This window comes from Bactrocera dorsalis, unplaced genomic scaffold (assembly GCF_023373825.1).
Source record: "Bactrocera dorsalis isolate Fly_Bdor unplaced genomic scaffold, ASM2337382v1 BdCtg025, whole genome shotgun sequence".
Lineage (NCBI taxonomy): Eukaryota > Metazoa > Arthropoda > Insecta > Diptera > Tephritidae > Bactrocera > Bactrocera dorsalis.
Genome location: NW_026038076.1, coordinates 135,423 through 153,985, shown reverse-complemented (window position 1 = coordinate 153,985; position 18,563 = coordinate 135,423). Strand labels below are relative to the sequence as shown.

General features: G+C 37.8%; 3 protein-coding genes across 4 annotated transcripts; all 3 read right to left on the bottom strand.

Moving 5' to 3' along the window:
* Window positions 1-287: 287 nt before the first annotated feature.
* LOC105231751 (uncharacterized) lies at window positions 288-3,728 on the bottom strand. The gene is made up of 5 exons (XM_011213202.4): window positions 3,467-3,728; window positions 3,271-3,411; window positions 3,088-3,218; window positions 2,820-3,009; window positions 288-2,757 (listed from the first exon to the last, which is right to left on the bottom strand). The coding sequence occupies exons 1-5, from the start codon at window positions 3,652-3,654 to the stop codon at window positions 453-455; spliced, it is 2,955 nt and encodes a 984-aa protein (XP_011211504.2). The 5' UTR covers window positions 3,655-3,728; the 3' UTR covers window positions 288-452.
* Window positions 3,729-6,264: 2,536 nt separating this feature from the next.
* LOC105231750 (V-type proton ATPase 116 kDa subunit a1-like) lies at window positions 6,265-9,394 on the bottom strand. Of its 2 annotated transcripts, none has more exons than XM_049461369.1 (6): window positions 9,298-9,394; window positions 9,071-9,207; window positions 7,114-8,979; window positions 6,793-7,036; window positions 6,557-6,728; window positions 6,265-6,491 (listed from the first exon to the last, which is right to left on the bottom strand). In XM_049461369.1, the coding sequence occupies exons 2-6, from the start codon at window positions 9,185-9,187 to the stop codon at window positions 6,398-6,400; spliced, it is 2,493 nt and encodes an 830-aa protein (XP_049317326.1). In that variant the 5' UTR covers window positions 9,188-9,207; window positions 9,298-9,394; the 3' UTR covers window positions 6,265-6,397. The 2 variants fall into 2 exon arrangements, with proteins under 2 accessions (XP_049317326.1, XP_049317325.1); XM_049461368.1 differs by having other exon boundaries at window positions 9,302-9,378.
* A 2,157-nt stretch (window positions 9,395-11,551) lies between these two features.
* Window positions 11,552-18,461, bottom strand: LOC105231749 (V-type proton ATPase 116 kDa subunit a 1). The gene is made up of 6 exons (XM_029552694.2): window positions 18,114-18,461; window positions 14,248-14,376; window positions 12,326-14,188; window positions 12,045-12,249; window positions 11,808-11,979; window positions 11,552-11,749 (listed from the first exon to the last, which is right to left on the bottom strand). Exons 2-6 carry the CDS (start codon window positions 14,362-14,364, stop codon window positions 11,656-11,658), a joined length of 2,451 nt encoding a protein of 816 aa, XP_029408554.2. The 5' UTR covers window positions 14,365-14,376; window positions 18,114-18,461; the 3' UTR covers window positions 11,552-11,655.
* Between the last annotated feature and the right edge of the window lie 102 nt (window positions 18,462-18,563).

Sequence of the window (18,563 nt, the reverse complement as noted above, 5' to 3'; positions counted from 1 at the left end):
ACCTTATCACATTAACGGTGTAACGCTCGACATGATTGGAGTTTGTTTAGACCTTGGTCTTAATGTCATATCGCTTATATCAGCAATTCTGATCTTCTGGTTGACGGTTTGCACATAAACTCAATTTATTACATTTTGCCTTTTCATTTATGTTCATGTCAGACAGATCTCATTTAAGCATGATTTTAATATAATTTTCGTGGAACAATAAATGCTGAACTTTTTCCCACCAAAACTTACCAAGGTTGAAAATGTGACACAAATATATATACAAGTATATATTTTTTATGCAATTATTTTACAACTTTTTTTTATTTATTCATATTTGTACATCAAAACACCCAAACAACTTAAAAAATTTTTTGCGGATTTCAGCATGACTTGCTTGATACTTACTTTAATCATTGCTTAAATTTTTTTATGCTCGTAAATACTCTTCGTTGCGTTTTTGCTCAATACCTTCTCTTTCCTCTTGTTATTTTCAGTCTGTTGCCATTCGACTCATCATCCTGTGCATCATCCACAGGCTTCGTGAATGTATTATACCATTCGCTTACGTGCTTCGTCACTATGTCTACGACCTTATTAACTTTATCTTTAACTGTTCTTATATAACCATTGTATTTTTTGTTACTTATTTCGTCATGCATTGGTAAATGGTTGGAAACTCTCGCAACTCGTTCGTTGTCCACCGAGCGTTCGGGCATTATGCTACCCAATGGCAGCAACTCTTCGTCTTTGGTGATCATATTTGTAAGCCATGCATCGTCAGGCATTTGATAACGCAAAGCGCGTGGCGATCGTCGTTTACGCAGCGAACTCAAATTCCACCAAGGTGCTTCCGTTGTCGAGGGAGCAGTGGTGCGCTCTAAACTCTTTTGCATATCCAAAGTGCCGACAATACCACGCTCATTGAAGTAGTTCTCCAAATTCTCCGCCAAGTAGTCAATATATTTACTGCGTAATGATTTGATTTTTTCCAGCATCACATCCTCACTTTCTGCATGCCTTTCGTTCAGCTCTTTTTTGTTGCTCTTCTCGACGTGTTCTTTATCCTCGTGGTCGCGTAGGAAAGTGCGTGCCAGTTCTTCTTGTGCGCGCAGAAAGTCTTCAGCTAACTGACCACCGCTTTGAAATTGTGCCGTGTGCACTTTTTCCACATCAGCATCGGCGTCGTGGAAATCGGTAGATTCGCCGAGCGTGTTACTTTTCAATTTCTTGTCGCTAATAATTGATTTTTTCGTAAAAGGCTCGGGAAATAAGAGTGCGTTCCATTTGTGCGGCTTCATGAATTGACTTTGTTCCGAACTGCGTACTGGCATTGCCTCGTAGAACTCGGTGGGTAGTAAGCGTACCGGTTTCATTTCATTTCGTGTCTCTTTGCCAATTGTACCTTGTATTTTCATAGTTGCTAGTTTCTTCTGCCCCCGCTCTTTGGACTCATTAGCATCTTCACCCTCCACATTGGTAATATGCGTTAGGTGCACATCACCTTCGGGCACACGTGGCAATTCGGGTTCGTCTTCTGTACCCATTTTATTAAAAAATTCCTCCTCATTGAAATGCTCTGGATCGTAAGCTGGCTTAATGGACTTCTTTTCTGGTTTGCGAATTTCGGTAATTTTCTTAACTATGGGTGATCTTTTTTGGGCTCCCTTCGTACCGAAGATGGCGCCAAAGTAATCATCCACGCTACGTGTATTTCGTTTCAATGAAAACAAATCGTCACCATCCTGCATAGCAGTATCCAACAAATCCTTAATCCATTTTAATGTAGCTGTACGTCGATCCTCGATTGCTTCCTCTCGTTTTTTCGGCGACTTTTCTTCGAGAGAGAGCGGCTCAAAGAGTTTGGCCAAAGACTCCATATGCTCGTCTTTATCTTTCAACACTACATGACGGGCACGAGTAGCATAGCGACGTCCGCGGTGATTATTTCTCATCATAGCATCGTCGGGTAACGCTGTTTCCTGTATTAGTTGTTGCAACAATTTATCCGACGACGAAACTTGTTTATGCCGCGCTTTTTCTTCTTCCGAGTCGCGTTCCAATTCGTCAACATCAATCTCTGTAAACTGACAATGTTCAAGATCAGCAGTTGGTAGTACCCAGAAGCCAATCGACTTTCCAGGTGAATTCAATTGTATCGACTTATTTGGACTCTTCGTCTTAATTTGTGGCGGCAGCGTCGAGTTTAGAGTCAACTTCTCATTGTTCAAATAGGCATGATTCTTCTTAAATGTCAAAATATACTGCCAGTACTCATCACCCGATATCTTTGTAGCGGACCTAATGGATATTTGTTTGGATTCATCATCGGGATTGACAATCATAAACGCAATGCCGCCCGATACTGTATTTGCACAGTGCGTGTAAAGCTTGTTACTGCGCAAAAATATGGTGAAGGGGCGTGCTGGAAATACGCGTGAACCCATCACTTTCTTGAATACCAAAGTTGTAAAGAAACTTTGACTAGGTCGCTCCAAATCATGTAGTTCCATGCGTCGGAATACCGCATCAAAACCCGAGCTTGCCGCTTCGCCAAGCGTCTGTGCCCAACGTAGCACTTCGGTTATATCCTCCGTTGTTTCACTACCGCTAATAACACCGCTGCTTCCCCGCTTTGACTTATTTGTCCGCTCTTTGGGCATGAAATTTAACCAAACTGGAACTTTCTCATTGAACATGGCGCGCAAAACTCGATCGCTTTCGTAGACCGTGCCAAACATAGCGTTTGAAGTCGAAGCATCTGCCGGTCTGTGAGTGTTCAAAGCATTCTAAGCATAAATACAAAAACAATTCATATTGTGAAAACTTACTGTAACCAATTGAAGGCCGTATTCATGTCCTTGCTGTACTCGATGTAACGTCGTATATCTTCATTCGTGCTGCCTGAAGGCATTTCTGCGCCAGTAACTTCCCAATCATCAACATAGGGACCAAATGTATCCACCATCAAACTTAATGTGTTTAAGTCGTTGAAATACTCCGCGACACTAGTGCCGAACTCTAAAACGAAAAGCATTTTAGAAAGCTTGTAGTACTAAACTTTTCAACAATATTTTTCAGCTTTCGTTCGTTTCCTACCTGTACCAAGCTGCCATATGCAATCGGTTATACCCGTTGTATAAGAGGTGTTCAATATCCTCAGCGACTCCATAGGATCCCATTCGCCAGCTTCATATGGCAGTGGCATAATCATCGTCCAGTTTACGGCACTGTCAAAATATTTTTGTTTAAAGGTCACTCTTCATTTGCTTGTACACTCACCTCGTCCAGCGATTGAATCCTTTCCATATAGTTTTTGTCGGATTTCGATATTTCGTATCGGTATCTGGTATGAAATTATAATCATCCGAAAATTTTACGTACGAAGTGCCCAGCATTGTGGCCATCTGAGTAAGAGTTTTTCTGCAATTGAAAACAAAGTAATATTTTATCTTAAATAAAGTGTTGTCAAGCTCACCTATTTGAGCCATCGAGCGCATGATATAAGTCCGACGGATCCACAGTAAAACTAACAAATTTCTCATTCACATCGTTCAAGGGCCGATTCACATTCAACTGTACTAACAAATCCGCATACGCCGAGGATGCACATATTGTGATTAATAAAGCTAACATTGGCACTATTGATGCCTTAAATAGGGACATCTTTCTTCAGTATGCTTAAACGTGCACTGAGAAGTGTAAATTCCGACTAGCTGTAAATCTTGTCGCTCGCGTTGCTAAATAAACAATTATTTTTAAACTATTTCACCTTCTCTTTGCTATTGTTATTATTATGAAATATATATTTTGACCTAGACCAGATGTTGGCTTGTGTCAGCTCTTTTGCTGAATTCAAAAGTTGGAGCTTTTAGCATAACTTATTTTGCTGACTTTTGCAGTTGCATTTAGAAGTTCATTGCGGGTTTCAAACCATGCGAAATATTGTAACTATTCATACATATGTACATCTTACTTACTTACTTAAATAAAAAGAATTATACAAAATTCTGAAAAAAATGCAGTCATTAAAAATGTTTTTTTTTTTTTCTTTGGATGAGTTTATATGGGTTTCCCAAACATTTGATCAAAAGCTTTAAAAATAGCTGCTCAATGAGGAGGTGGTTTCTTTCCAACCTCGTTTTGTCAAGAAATCCAATTGACGATTATAGCCAATTCTTATTTTTGTCAGGCAGAAATCGCTCTTCCCTTCTACCTTATTAAATTTATTCTTAAACGCAAAAGCAAATATTTTAAGCGTTCTTTGAAAACTTGAGAGTTTTCCTTTGAATAACCATACGTTTTTTACCTCTTCTTTTAAATGCTCGATTCTTTGAGCCATTGTCCCACAACTGATATTATTCCAAATATTGGAACAGTTGAGGAAAATAAATGTTCCTTAAAATGTAAAATTAAAAAAAAAAAGCAAGTAATCAAGTGCGAAGTTCGGATGCAACCGAACTTTTTATACTCTTGCAACTTCCAAGAATCAAAATTAGAGAATCGAAATCCAAGGAATTTTATAGATGCATAACTTATACACATATTCAGTTTAAGGCTTGTTAGAAAAACGAAAATTATTATTTGTAGGTTGGGTTATTATCATGTCACATATAATTTTAAAAGAATGCTCCCTGGGTTTCAATAAGGTACCTCACATACAATCACCAATCATATGGAGTCGGTCGGATGTTCGAAAATCCTGACATTAATTATGTGGAGGCTAGATCCAGTTTTCGTTCTATTTTATCTATTTTAGGCACAAAGATACACTGTTATCAGTAAAACATGTTCTGTAATTTCATTGGGATAACTCAGATATTGGTCAAAAATCTTTATCTTACGAATATGGCGGCTCAGGAAAGTATTGACCCGATCGAACCCGTTTTTTGACACACAGACATATTATTGTCAGGAAAAGATTATCTCTGAATTTCAAATATATATCTCACACATTGACCGATATTTTCTATCAAAAGTCAACTATAGGTAACGGGGTCCATATATTCGGTACCCTAGGGCTTGAACAGATTTTGTTTGATTTGAACAATTTTTGGTCATAAGGTGGAATACTTTAAAGGAATTATTAATGCAAAATAGTATATATATGTATATAGTATATATATATAGTATATATATGTGTGTACACTGACAATTGAGAGAATCAAATGGAATTCAAAATTGTGCTATATGAGAGTAGGCGGGATTGTAGTCAGATTTCATTCATTTTCACAATGTGACATACGAATGTAATAAATGTCACGTACTAAATTTTGTCGAAATCGATTGGTCGGATCCCGAGATATTGGATTTCACCAAAAAGTGGACGATGCCATGCCCATTGTCCATTTTTCACACTGTCTCCCATAAAGCCTGTCCTTACCATCTCGGAGATATGTCTCTGGCATATTTAGTTAGTAATTTATTGGGCTTTTAGTAGTTTATAAGAGTACTGTTATGTAGAGAGAGGGTGGGGTGATCTTGTTTTTGAAATAAACGGCGGCCGTCAGAAATGGGTTTAATGACTTTTAATGTGATCACACGTAAAGAGGAATGATGGATGCCGCGTATTAAACAGTGGACTTCAACTGGCACATCTGCTTCAAAGCCGAACACGATGCTATTGAGATGATATTGGGGGATGCAGACCATTTTTTATCATTTACAAGATGGAAACTACAACACCCGAATTATTGGGTCAATTCGATGTCGATACAGAAAAATGGCTTTAATTGGCGAGGAAAAACCATGGCCACCGCCAAATTAGTCGAATTAGTCCACGAACTAAAAAAGTCACTCGCCGAACAGATTTTGCATTTATATATTATATTTTAAAATATTAACGGTAGTTTGAAGACCTCTGGGTCTAGTGTATCAAGCAAACAGCAGATTATGTTGAGCAAAAATTCATTCAATTAATTTTTTTCGGACCACCGTTGTATTGAATGGTTCTAATAACATTACTATCTTCTCAATGTACGTTTAGATTTCTGCACGCATATAAGGGTTTCTGCTAGATCTCTAATGCCAAAACATGCATCTTCGCGTTAACAAATGTGGATGGTTGTCACGTGTAAAGCAAGTTAGCTACAGTATGATTGCTCTCCCTGTGTGCTTTATGCCATAAGTGTCAGGCACACACCTTTTACGACAACTCTCTCAAACATAACGTTACTAGTCAGGGTAAACTTTAATGCAAATTTTGGAACGAAAAAAATATTAAAATACGATTCCATAAAATTTTTACTTTCTAATATACAAAAATAAAAGAGATAATTACGATGTTATTCAATTTAATACAATTTAATTTTTTTACTGCACTTTGCAAATAACAATATAAATTGTTTAATAATAAGTCGAAAATAAAGATTTTGAATTTCACATTCTCATGTTATTATAAAGGAAAAAATTAATCGTCTTCAGTGGCTTCCATAATGGCCTTGAAGCTGAATGGCTCGAAAGCATGACCAGTGCCGGAGTAGAACTTCGACATGAACTCGACCCTGAAATATTGAATATACAAACATGTATGTATAATTTAAACATATAAAATCTATATTTCACTTACCAATGTAAACGCAGCGTATGCAGAAAAGCTGAAAGGCCTTCCATAAATATCATAATGGCTATGGTCAGTAATGCCCAAGCCCAGAAAATGAAGTACAGCCCAATTGCGCCAGCATAGCCGCCAAAATGCAGACCTTTCTGCATAACCATAAGCCACAGCACATAAGATAATTCTAAGAGAGAACAAAAATTAATCATTTATACTAAAAAATTTAAATTTTGGCCATTTGAAATTACCCGCATGTGCCAAAGATAGAGCCCACAACCGTAGATACGAGGCTGTATGCGAAATGGTACTCAACACATACTCAATGGTGTGAATAGCCTGGTGAATCCAAACCTCACTCATTGGCTCTTCCTCCTCATCGTCATCCTCCTCGTGATGCGCATGTGGTACGGGATCCGTAAGAGTGGCCTCAATGACAACATCGCCCTCTTGGATCTCTATCTTATCGATAACTTCCAATGGTTCACTCTTTACCTATTTGAAGATGGTTGATTTTTAAGTTGATACTCTATCTATCTGTAGTTTATTTAGTATTAAGTAAGGAAACATACCTCGAATGCCCGTTTGCACTGTATGTATATGGGTTTGCCAACCAGCATCCATGGTATGCAAATTAAGGCGACTATCCAGAACACGCGCTCAAGCATCACCTGACAGCTAAACATGTACATATTACAACCAGCAAGTTGCGGTGACGCTTTAAACAGAATCATATTGATGAAATAGATCAAAACCGAAGGTGCGCATGCCGGCTGATTTGGCTCGTAATCGGTTGTGGGCGAATATTGCACCCATTTGTAGAACATCATGAATGCCATATAGCCGAATAATAGAATCAAGAAGAGTACCTGTGGCACAAACTCTAAGAATATATATGCATACTTCTTGAAATACACCATATTCTCCACTGACAGACAAACACCGAAAACCATGTGTAAAACACCGAAAATGATGGACAATTTCATCTTGTAGGAATTGTAGAAGATAATCTTATTGGCCGCCAACTGCCAAATGGGATCCATACCCAACGGATAAGTGCCGATTGTGGATGTTGTGGGATTAAGTTGCAAGTTGGCATTGGCTAACACTGTGCTGGTATTGTAATTTATGCGCCATTTCGAACCAAATACATTGAAGGATTTCGAAAAGGTGTCATTATAAGTGAAGCCGGTGTACATGGAGAAGAGACCGAGTAGCATAATTATATAACGACCGCCGAACATGATGCGCCAAATTTCACCACCTTTCATACGCATCAGTCGTTTTTCATCCATCACCATCCAGAAACCAATCAAGAACATTATGAAACCGTGACCCAAATCACCAAACATCACGGCAAAAAGGAAAGGAAATGTGATGCAAGTGTAAAGCGCTGGGTTCACCTCGCGATAACAGGCCATGCCGTAAGCATTGATTAGCGTTTGGAAGCCGCGCGTAAATTTATTCGTACGATAGTAAGTGGGTGGAGTTTTCTTTGTTTCCATCACCGTTAGAAATGAGCTAGTGCTGCCCGTTGTGGCCGAACCATTGGCGATGGTTTGTTGCACCTCCTCCAGATCCAAAGTCGGCACCCAAGCCTCACCAATTAAACACTTGCTGGTCACATCGATATTAAAGTAGTTCAATGTATGATAGATTGCCTTCATTTTGGTGATTTTAATGGACCAATAAGGCAGGTGTTTAGCTATACCTGACAATATGATATTACGTTGATCCTCCGTCTGTTTCATCACCAACTTCAGGTCCTCCAAACGCGTTTGTACACCCTTCAGCATATCGGCACGTTCATCGTGCGCATTCGGACAGGGATAGAGCGCGGCATGGAAACCGGTGCACACCTTCTTTATACGTGCATTCAATTGCTCACCCTGATAGAATACCACAAAAGCCGACTTATAAACCGTAGTACCGGTGCGTGGATCTGACAGTGGCTCTTCGATGTCGGCATATTTCACTAACATATTACCACGTGATATACGCCAAAGCATACGTTCAAAAGCAAACAGCCGATGACGGCTCAGCACACCAGCGATGAAACCCAAATGGCCGCGATGTTCACCAGTGAATTTGCCGCTGTTCGCATGCTCCTCCATATTGATAACGGTTTGTTCAGTGAAAAATATTTGTGTCTTTTCCAGCACTTTGCTGAGTTCAGTGAGCTCCAGCAAATTGGATTTCAAGTTAACATTATTCTCCGCCATTTCGCGTATCTCACACTCGGCCTTCTCTAAATTAGACTCCAATTCGTATACCTCGCGTGGATTAGGCGCACCGGGTATGTCGTCAAAAACATCTTTCAGCTTAAAACCATCTGCCTCCAGCTCTCTGGTTATATAACGTATCTGGCGTTCCATTTCATCGCAGCGACGCACCTCGTTCACAAACTTGCGCTGAAAATTAGTGACATCCTGATTTAGCTGCAAGGAGAAGAACGCGTGGCAGATTAGTATGTGGCTTCCTTAAGGAGAAAACTGGAATTATGACATAAAATTGCGTTTTGCAACTTACATCACGAAACTGCACACAGCCAAGTTCACCCAGATCTGCCATATTATTGTAAGCCGCCTCTGGTGCCAGAAAAACTTGACACAGCGTCATCTTTTCGCTACGGAACATGCTCCCCATGTTTGTGTTTTTTTTTGTATCTACTTGTAAGGACAGCGTTATAACATTTAATATTTCCCCTTTACTCCTTTAGAAATAAAATTTACTTTCTACAACTGCCAACTCTTTACTCACTTCAGTGCAGCACCGTGCGTATTTTTCGAAGACTGCTTCCACTGCCACTACCAGACCAACACTAAAAATTCTTGCTTATTTTTACTTCGTTGTTAAAGGAATAATCGCAAAACATGGGTCTTCAATAGGCACCTGAGTTTTCAATCAATCAAATAATCACTAATTGCGGATTCCACACCCTACATACGGTCTATAAGTTCAGCATTGAATGAACTGAGCAATAGTACTTACTTTATCAGTCGTTTGAGTCTAGCATAGTACTTTTGTTAAAGAAATAGTTCATTGTAGAATTAAATTTCAAGGTACAGCGATACTCTAAAATGTTTCCCGGTTTACCTCAACTTACAGTTGAAGGGAAAATCAAAGACAAGAAAGGAACTTGCGGCGTAAAGAGAACATTCTTTGGCATTTATTTTTGGCAGATTATCTCTTTCAAATGTTGGCCGCGGGTAAGTTTCAGATGGTCCATCCGTTGAGTTCAATTTTCGATGACTCGTTCAAGCATTTCGACTGGTAACTGGCAAATGACACACGTGATGTTTTGCTCTAAGGTCTCAATGGTCCTCATAGACTGTTGACTTTACATATCCCCTCAGAAAAAAGTCAAATGGTGTGATATCACACGATCTTGGAGACCAATCGACCGACTCATCGTGAAATTATCTGCTCAGCGAAGGGTTCTCTCAATAAATCCATTGATTGATGCAATGTATGGGAAGCGGATCCGTCTTGATGAAACCAAATGTTATCGAGATCACAAGGTTCAATTTCAGACATCAAAAAGTAGGTTATCATGGCGCGATAATGGTCGCCATTTACGGTTAAATTGTCACCGGCATCATTTTTGAAGAAATATGAACCGATGATTCCATCGACCCACTACCAAACCGTTGTTTATACTGAATAAAATGGCAGCATACCCATAAAGCTAGAAATGAGCCTCATTACTAAACAAAATTTGATTCGAAAACGTCGGATCTTCTTGGAACTTTTCGAGAGCCCATAGAGCGGAGCGATGTCGCTTGCGAAGGTCTAGCGGCTTTAGTTCTTGCACACTCGGTATTTCGTACGCTTTCTATTTAAAATCTCGACGTAAAATGCTCCAAGTCATTCCACATTTTAGTCCGATTTATTGCGAACGTCACAGTTTGTTCCATACGTTAGTTCGAATTGCTGCGAATGGCGCCGAATCGGCTCTCCACCCTAAGGCACAACTGCTATATTTTCTTCACTGCGTGCGGGACGTGATCTATTCGGTCAAATATTATCCAATAATGAAAGCTCTAAGTGACAATGTTTATTTTTAACGGCTCTAGTATATACAAATACGACATCATAAATATATCACAACTACCAATTGTAGGGTGTCTAAATCGTCTTTTTCATACTTATATTCTTAAAAACAAATTTAATCCTTCCTACCGATTTATGAATTCTTACGATTTTTGGTGCGCCAAAAACCTCATTAGAAACCTAATTAAGCCATCTGACTGAATTATAGAATAAATATTTCCCATTTTCCCTTTGATCTAAACATAAAAATAATCCCGTTGATTGACGAGCACCAAATTATTAGCGCAGAGTGATAAGGTAGCTCATTAGGCTGAGCTAAGTGAGATCTTTCAATCAAATTCGGTAGTTTCGATTACGTATTCGTTCAATACTGACCAGCAAATACAGTTATAATATGGTATTCAAAAATTATTCAAGGTGAGTGTTGAATAAATAACGGAATTATGTGTTAATAAAAATTAGGAAAAGTGCATATTTTGACATAGTGAAATGGTTTGAAAAAATATATGATATTCTAAAGAAATATTAATGCACTTTAAAAAAAAATATTTTATGTCTAAAAAGCATAAGTTCACAACAATAACGAAAGTAATTGAAAAAAAGTGAAAATTTTCATAAACTTTTATTTGAAATTATTTATTAAATTATTGCTACAACAAAAATAAGACTAAGTCTTGCTCGCATTCCATGTAAAACGGTGATATTAACGAATTTTTTAGACAATCTTAATTGAGAGTGAAATTGATTTTTTCTATACATTTTGTGGATGTTTTTCATTTATAATACCGAATTTAACTTCGCGAAGATAGTTCCATATAAGTGCAACCTGAAAACGTAGGAAAGAAAGAAAAAGTTGATAGAAGTTTATATTAAAGAAACTTCTCCGAGAAATATATGAAAAAAATACGGTAAAAAATGTTAGATTGGAAGTGAGTTATATACAAAAGAAAAACAAAATTCAGATTACTCATATGGATATACAGTGTTGTGTTTAATGAACTTTGAAATTAGGAACAACAATATCTGATTGATAAAATTATTTCGTATATTCTTTAATGAACTCAATCATCTTCATCTTTGTGCAATAACACTTTGAAACTGAAAGGCACAAATGCATAACCCGCGCCAGTATAGAACTTGCTCATAAATTCAACCCTGAAAGTATGCACCAATTAAATTTACATAATATAACACCAGAAATAGACAAGCTTACCAATGCAAACGTAAGGTATGCAAGAAGGCCGACAAGCCTTCCATCAAAATCATAATAGCTATTGTAAGCAACACCCAAGCGCCGAAAATAAAGTATAAAGCAATGGCTGCCGGATAGCCATTAAATTTAAGGGCCTCCGAAAGTACCATATTCCAGAGTACTTCAGAAAGTTCTATTGCAGGGAGAATATAAATAAAATAACTACAATTTTCAAACAACACGACGTGATAAACGAACCTGCATGAGCCAACGACAGGGCCCACAAACGCAAATAGGAAGCGGTGTGCGATATAGTACTCAGTATGTATTCGATCATATGTATAGCTTGATGTATCCATATTTCGCTAATTGGTTCATCGTCTTCTTCTTCGTCGTGAACATCATGACTGCCGCCTTCCTCTGCCATTTTACCTAAACTTGATATAGTAATTTGACGCTTGGTCTGAAGAGAACGCATAATAATATATATTTTAAATCTTCCTTAACAATTATTTTGAATTTCATGATTGCAAACTTACACGAAGTTTCCGCATAGCCATGATATACAACGGTTTGCCTAACAAAATCCAAGGAATGCAAATTATAGCCAATACTACGAAGATCTTCTCCAAAGATGGCTGTGCCACGAACATGTACTCGTCGCAACCTGGCAGCTGTGGTGAATCGCTAAACAGCATCATATTGATGAAATAAATGAGAACGGATGGCGCACAACCGGGCGAATCGGGCAAATAATCGGTCTTCGGCGTATATTTAACCCATTTGTAGAACATCATAAAGCACATGTAGCCGAAGAGTAGTATGAGGAAAAGTATTTGCGGTATGAATTCCAAGAATATCAGTGAATACTTCTTAAAGTACATAAAATTCACTACAGACAAACAAACGCCGAAGATCATATGAGCCACACCGATAATAATGGACATCTTCATTTTAAAGGTGTTGAGAAAAATAATTTTGTTATCAGCCAATTGCCAAATGGGATCCACACCCAAAGGGTAAGTTTTAAAAGAAGCCACGCCTGGATCTAATTGTAGGCTGGGATTTGTCAACACGGTGCTGGTATTGTAGTGTATTCTCCAACCAGAGCCGAAAATGTTGAGCGATTTTGAAAATATATCATTATACAGAAAACCAGTGTACATGGAGAAAAGTCCCAGCAATAGTATAATATAACGGCCGCCAAAGAATATATTCCAGATTTCACCACCACGTTTCCTACTCAAACGCTCCTCATCCAACACCATCCAGAGCGCAAATAGGAATATGCAAAATCCGTGACCCAAATCACCAAACATAACGGCAAACAGAAAGGGAAATGTGATACAACTGTAAAGCGCCGGATTCACTTCGCGATAATTGGCCATACCGTAAGCGTCGATGAGATGTTGAAAGCCATTCGTAAACTTATTGACACGATTAAAGGTTGGTGGTGTTTGCTCGGTCTCGAGCTCATTCATAAACGACGGTAGCGTGCTGCCGGCAGCAGCCGAACCAGCTGCAAGCGCTTGCTTAACATTTTCCAGGTCGTTTCTTGGCACCCAACCTTCACCGATTAGACATTTTTTGGTCACATCTATATTGAACATATTCAAAGTATGATAGATGGCTTTCATTTTTTGTACCATGACCATCCATCGGGGTAAGTTTTTGATAGTGTTCGATAGCACTAAACGTCTATGATCCGCCGTTTGACTTATTACCAATTTTAAGTCTTCCAAACGGGTCTTAACCCCACGCAACATATCTTCGCGTTCGGCATGCGTCGCTGGGCAAGGGTACAGGGATGAACGAAACCCGTTGCAAACTTTCTTGATACGCATATTCAACTGCTCACCTTGATAGAAAACCACAAAAACGGTTTTGTAAACCTCAAGACCGGTATGTGGATCTATGAGAGGTTCTTCCAAATCAGCACGCTTCACATAAATGTTACCGCGCGATATTCGCCAAAGCATGCGCTCGAAAGCGAACGAACGCTCACGATTCAGTATGCCGGCCACAAATCCCAATTGGCCCCGCGAATGTGCATGCGCGTCATCGCTCCCAAAGTTCGATGGTGAATCCATGACATCACTAAAGAATATTTGCGTCTTCTCTAACACTATGCACAGCTCGTTTAACTCGGTGTAGTTGGTCTTGAGGTTGACATTATTTTGTGCGAGTTCACTTATTTCTGTCTCCACTTTATCGAGCGTGGCCTCAAGATCGCTAATATCACGCGGATTCGGCGCTAGCGGCAGATCATCGGTTAATTCGCTCAATTCAATACCGTCCTTTTTCAATTCACTTTCAATGTAATGCAATTGACGCTCTAGCTCATCGCAACGACGCACTTCAGTTACGTAATGACGTTGGAAGGAGTTGACATTAGCGTTTAGCTAAAATAGCAATTTTAAATAAGTCTGTGTAATAATTTCTATGGAAAAAATGAACTCACATCACGAAATTGTACACATCCGATCTCGCCCAGTTCGGAAACAGTGCTATAGCCAGCTTCTTGTTGTATGAATAATTGGCATAGCGCCATCTTTTCGCTACGAAACATATCCCCCATGGTGAAGCTTTGCTAAGGTATAGATATTTAGAGATTTATGAAAAGTGTAAGGGAGAAATTAAATTATTATGGAACCCAATAATATATAAGTGCATAGGTCAGAGAGCATACATATGTACTATATATCTATTTATCGAACCCTACCTTGGTATATGGAGAAATGTGATTTAATTTCAGGTACAGCAGGCTATTCTAAAATTTAGAAAAGCATATAAACTGATCAATTTTCACTTCAACTGAGCCCTGTGCGTGTAAACCATTTTTTCTCTAACTTTTTTCAGGTACGTGTGAAGTTTGGTCTCCATGTTTTCTTGAAATTTGGTGTATGTGATTCCATTGTATCACGACTACTGAAAATATCCAGTTTTTGAATGGAGTCATCTAAAGCTTGCCTCATTTGAGTCATATACCTTTGAACACGGCGAATACATCGAAAAAGCTTAGCTAAAGAAATAGTGTTTGAAAATCGTCGCTCTAATAGATCGACTTAACACATTTTGTTTAATGTTTTGAATATGAATTGTGTCACATTTGACCTAAATTTTTTGTTAAAGCAACGGCGAGTAGAAGTCGCAAAAGAGATGATTGGCAACGTAGCTGAGGACCCTACATTCATCAAACACCTCATTCTGGTGATTTGAGATGTGTTTATGAATATGACGTCGAAACTGTTCGACAATCCAGCGAATAGCGTTCCAAAAATGAGCCGAAACCGAAAAATCCACTTCAAAAACGGTTAAAAATAAAGGTTATACTTATCGTTTTCTATCGTTACCGTGGTGTGGTTCACCCTGAATACGTTCCACAGGGTCAAAAAATTTATAATTGTTATTTATTATTGACGGTTTCGTCTACATAAAGCAATACGTCATAAACGACTGGATTTCTGGGAAGATAATTCCTGCATTTGTCACTATGATAACGCGCCGTCACAATCTAACATGATTTTGACTGACCCTTTGGTCAAACTCGAAACGAGAGTCATCGCTCAGCCACCGAATTCGCAAAAACTTGGCTTCCGTTTTCGAAATGGAAAAATTCACCTCAGAGAACTGCCATGCGTTTGTTAATGCTACTAAAAGTCAGTCACTGAAAGTACCGAAGGTCGAGACTTATAACAAGTGTATACAAAATTTGATTAAGCGTTGGTAGTATTGACTCAAAAGAAGATTATAAGTCGATTTTTTTTTAATCTGTCGATTTTAGTCAGTCCGGTTCAAATTTGTTCGGAGAGTATACAGCAAGATTACTTTTCAAATTTTATGAATGACAATGTAAAAGCTTTCAGTTTTCTCTCTACCTCAAAATCTTTAAAATAATGTCATTTAACGCAGTTCTTTTAACGCCATCCACAGAAGTATATACCTTTATTACAGAGTATAATACAGTAGTTTTGTTAACCTAACGGTTGTACCTATCACCTAAAAAAAGTTGATCCGGATGACTGTCTGTCTGTCCGTCCGAACGTGCAAGCTGTAACTAGAGTAAAAATTGAGATATCTTGATGAAACTTGGTATGCGGGTTTCTTAGTACAAAAAAATTAATTAAATAATCAGACCACTGCCGCACCCACAAAACGTCATTAACCTATAAAGTGCTATAACTAAGCACTAAATTAAGATATAAAACTGTAATTTGACAAGGGGGATCGCAATAGTAACGGGAACCTATGAGAAAAAAATGTTGAAACAGTAGGCATGGCCCCGCCCTCACTCTCCATATTACAGTACTGTTAAAAACTACTAAAAGCGCGATAAATCAATAATGAAATATGACAAAGGCATTAAATTTTACCACCGAGACAGTTTGGGAAGGCTTTATGGGAGCCGGAGTATAAAGGAGACGATTGGCGTGGCACCGCCCACATTTTGGTGAAATCACATATCTCGGGACCCGCTCGACTGACTTCGACTAAATCTAGTACGTAACATTCTTCTCATATTATTATGTCACAGTGCGAAAATGGGTGAAATCGAACTGCAACCACGACAACTTCCCACGTAACACAATTTTAAATTTTATTTGATAAAAATGTAAAAAAGAATCCACTAATAATTCCTACCACATGACCAAAAATTATCCAAATCCAAAAAAAAAATATTCAAGTCCTAGGTACCAAATATGTGAACCCCAGCACCTATAGTTGCCTTTTAACCGAAAATATGATTCAATGTATGCGATATACAACTGAAATTCAGAAAAAAAAAATTATTCTGTAAATCAACAATGACTTAAATCGGGTCAATACTTCCTGAGCCCCCATCCCAAGATTTTTAAACTTCCAGTTGACTTTATGTTCGGCCAATATTTCAGTTAACGCTATGAAAATTACAAAGCGTGTTTTACTCAAAGCAGTATATCTTTATGCATCAAATAGTACCGAATAAGTAACATCCGACTGTGAGCTACCTGAATGAAACCCAGGGAACATACATATACTTAACATGATAATAGTTGATAGATGAAATAATTTTGGTTTTTCTAACAAATCTTATGCTGAATATGTCGGTAGGAAGTTATATAGAGTACATGCAGTGGCGTAGCTAGGGGGGGCGAAGGGGGCCGTCGCCCGGGCGCAACGTCTTGGGGGCGGCAAACTGATCTTTGCTGTTTTTTAATATTCAGAAAAATACTTTAACAAATTTTTTTACAAAATTTATTATAAAAGATAAAGAGTTGTACACTCACAATGTAATAATCTGAATAACAATGAAAAATATTAATTTTTACTCGAATACTCTTCAGTTCTTGAATTTGTCTTATATCTCTTTGATTATATCTTTCATAAAAATAGTGATAGAACTTAAAGATGCACTTTTATATCTTTGATCGCTGCAAAATCACATTGTAATTTAATGTTTACGCAGTTTCACATTCTATTGAGAGAGTTTGAATGTAACAAATACTCTTATTTCTCCAAATTTTCAAAAATGGTATTTAAAAACTCTAATTCGGGCAAAAAAATCCTGCAAATTGTTTTAAAAGTGTACAAGATATAGGACGAAAATGGGGGTTTTCTATGGCTTTTAATAAGATGTCTTGTAAATTTACTATAAATTTCCTTAAAAACCATATTGTGAGAATTTTGGAACTTCAGAATTTGCGTAGCTTCTAATTCCTAAATTTTATATACTTAATATCGAAGATATTTTGTAAAAATTCAATTTTGTTCGAACCACCTAATGAAATTTGTAGGGGGCGGCAGAACATCCTTGGCCCCGGGCGCCCGAAGTTATAGCTACGCCACTGAGCACATGTATGTATATATAAAATTGATTGGATTCGTATACTCTGGTTGACGGTTTGCACCTTAAGCTATTTCAGCTATTTCACTGACTTTGATTCTTGCAAGTTGCAAGAGTTGAAATGTTTTTGTTTTTATTTCTTTTTCATTATTAGTGTCCGCGTGCTGGTTTCAGGACTTCTCACAAAGCTGTTTTGATATTCCAAAGCTCCCATAAACCGATGTGCATCAATTCTTGTAATATTTTGATATTCACAAGTTTTCAGCTTGTTTTTCATGATTTGGAAATTTCAGAAAAAATAAATATATTTGCCTGACTAGTCGCATAATAATCTCAGCTTATAGCTAAGTTATAATTTTTTATTATGTCTAAAACACAGATTACTATTAAATAATTGCTGAACATATGTAATGTTCATAGATTTTAAAATTATTTTCAAAATGCTTATGATTGACCACGAAAAAGTTATATAAATTATTACCGCAATTCATCAAAAAACTTACTCTGGAACACAATAACTCCGATCAGTAATTTTCAAATAAAGACTTGCTACAAACACCTCCTCAGAATGACCAATAGACACTGAATTTATTTTGTGGACTTAATTTCGAATCTCAAATGACCATTAATGCAATCGTACAATTTCCAGTGCTATCAATCATGCAGACCGATGAGCATTGGAAGTGGTCACGTTGACGCTTGGACCGCTGCGTTCATATGGACACACTTGCATAGATAATACAGAAAAACACAGAGTTTTATAAAACTAGACATTTTAAAGGCGCCATTGGCTTTAAAAGCAATTACTGGCATATGATAGTTGGATGAGTGATGCATATTCCTACGCGGTTACGATTTGTCAATAGAAGATTGCTTGAAAGTAGTTCATCATGCTTTATATATTACATACTTAGATATCGCGTTTTAGATATTTTTGTTTATACATATGTATA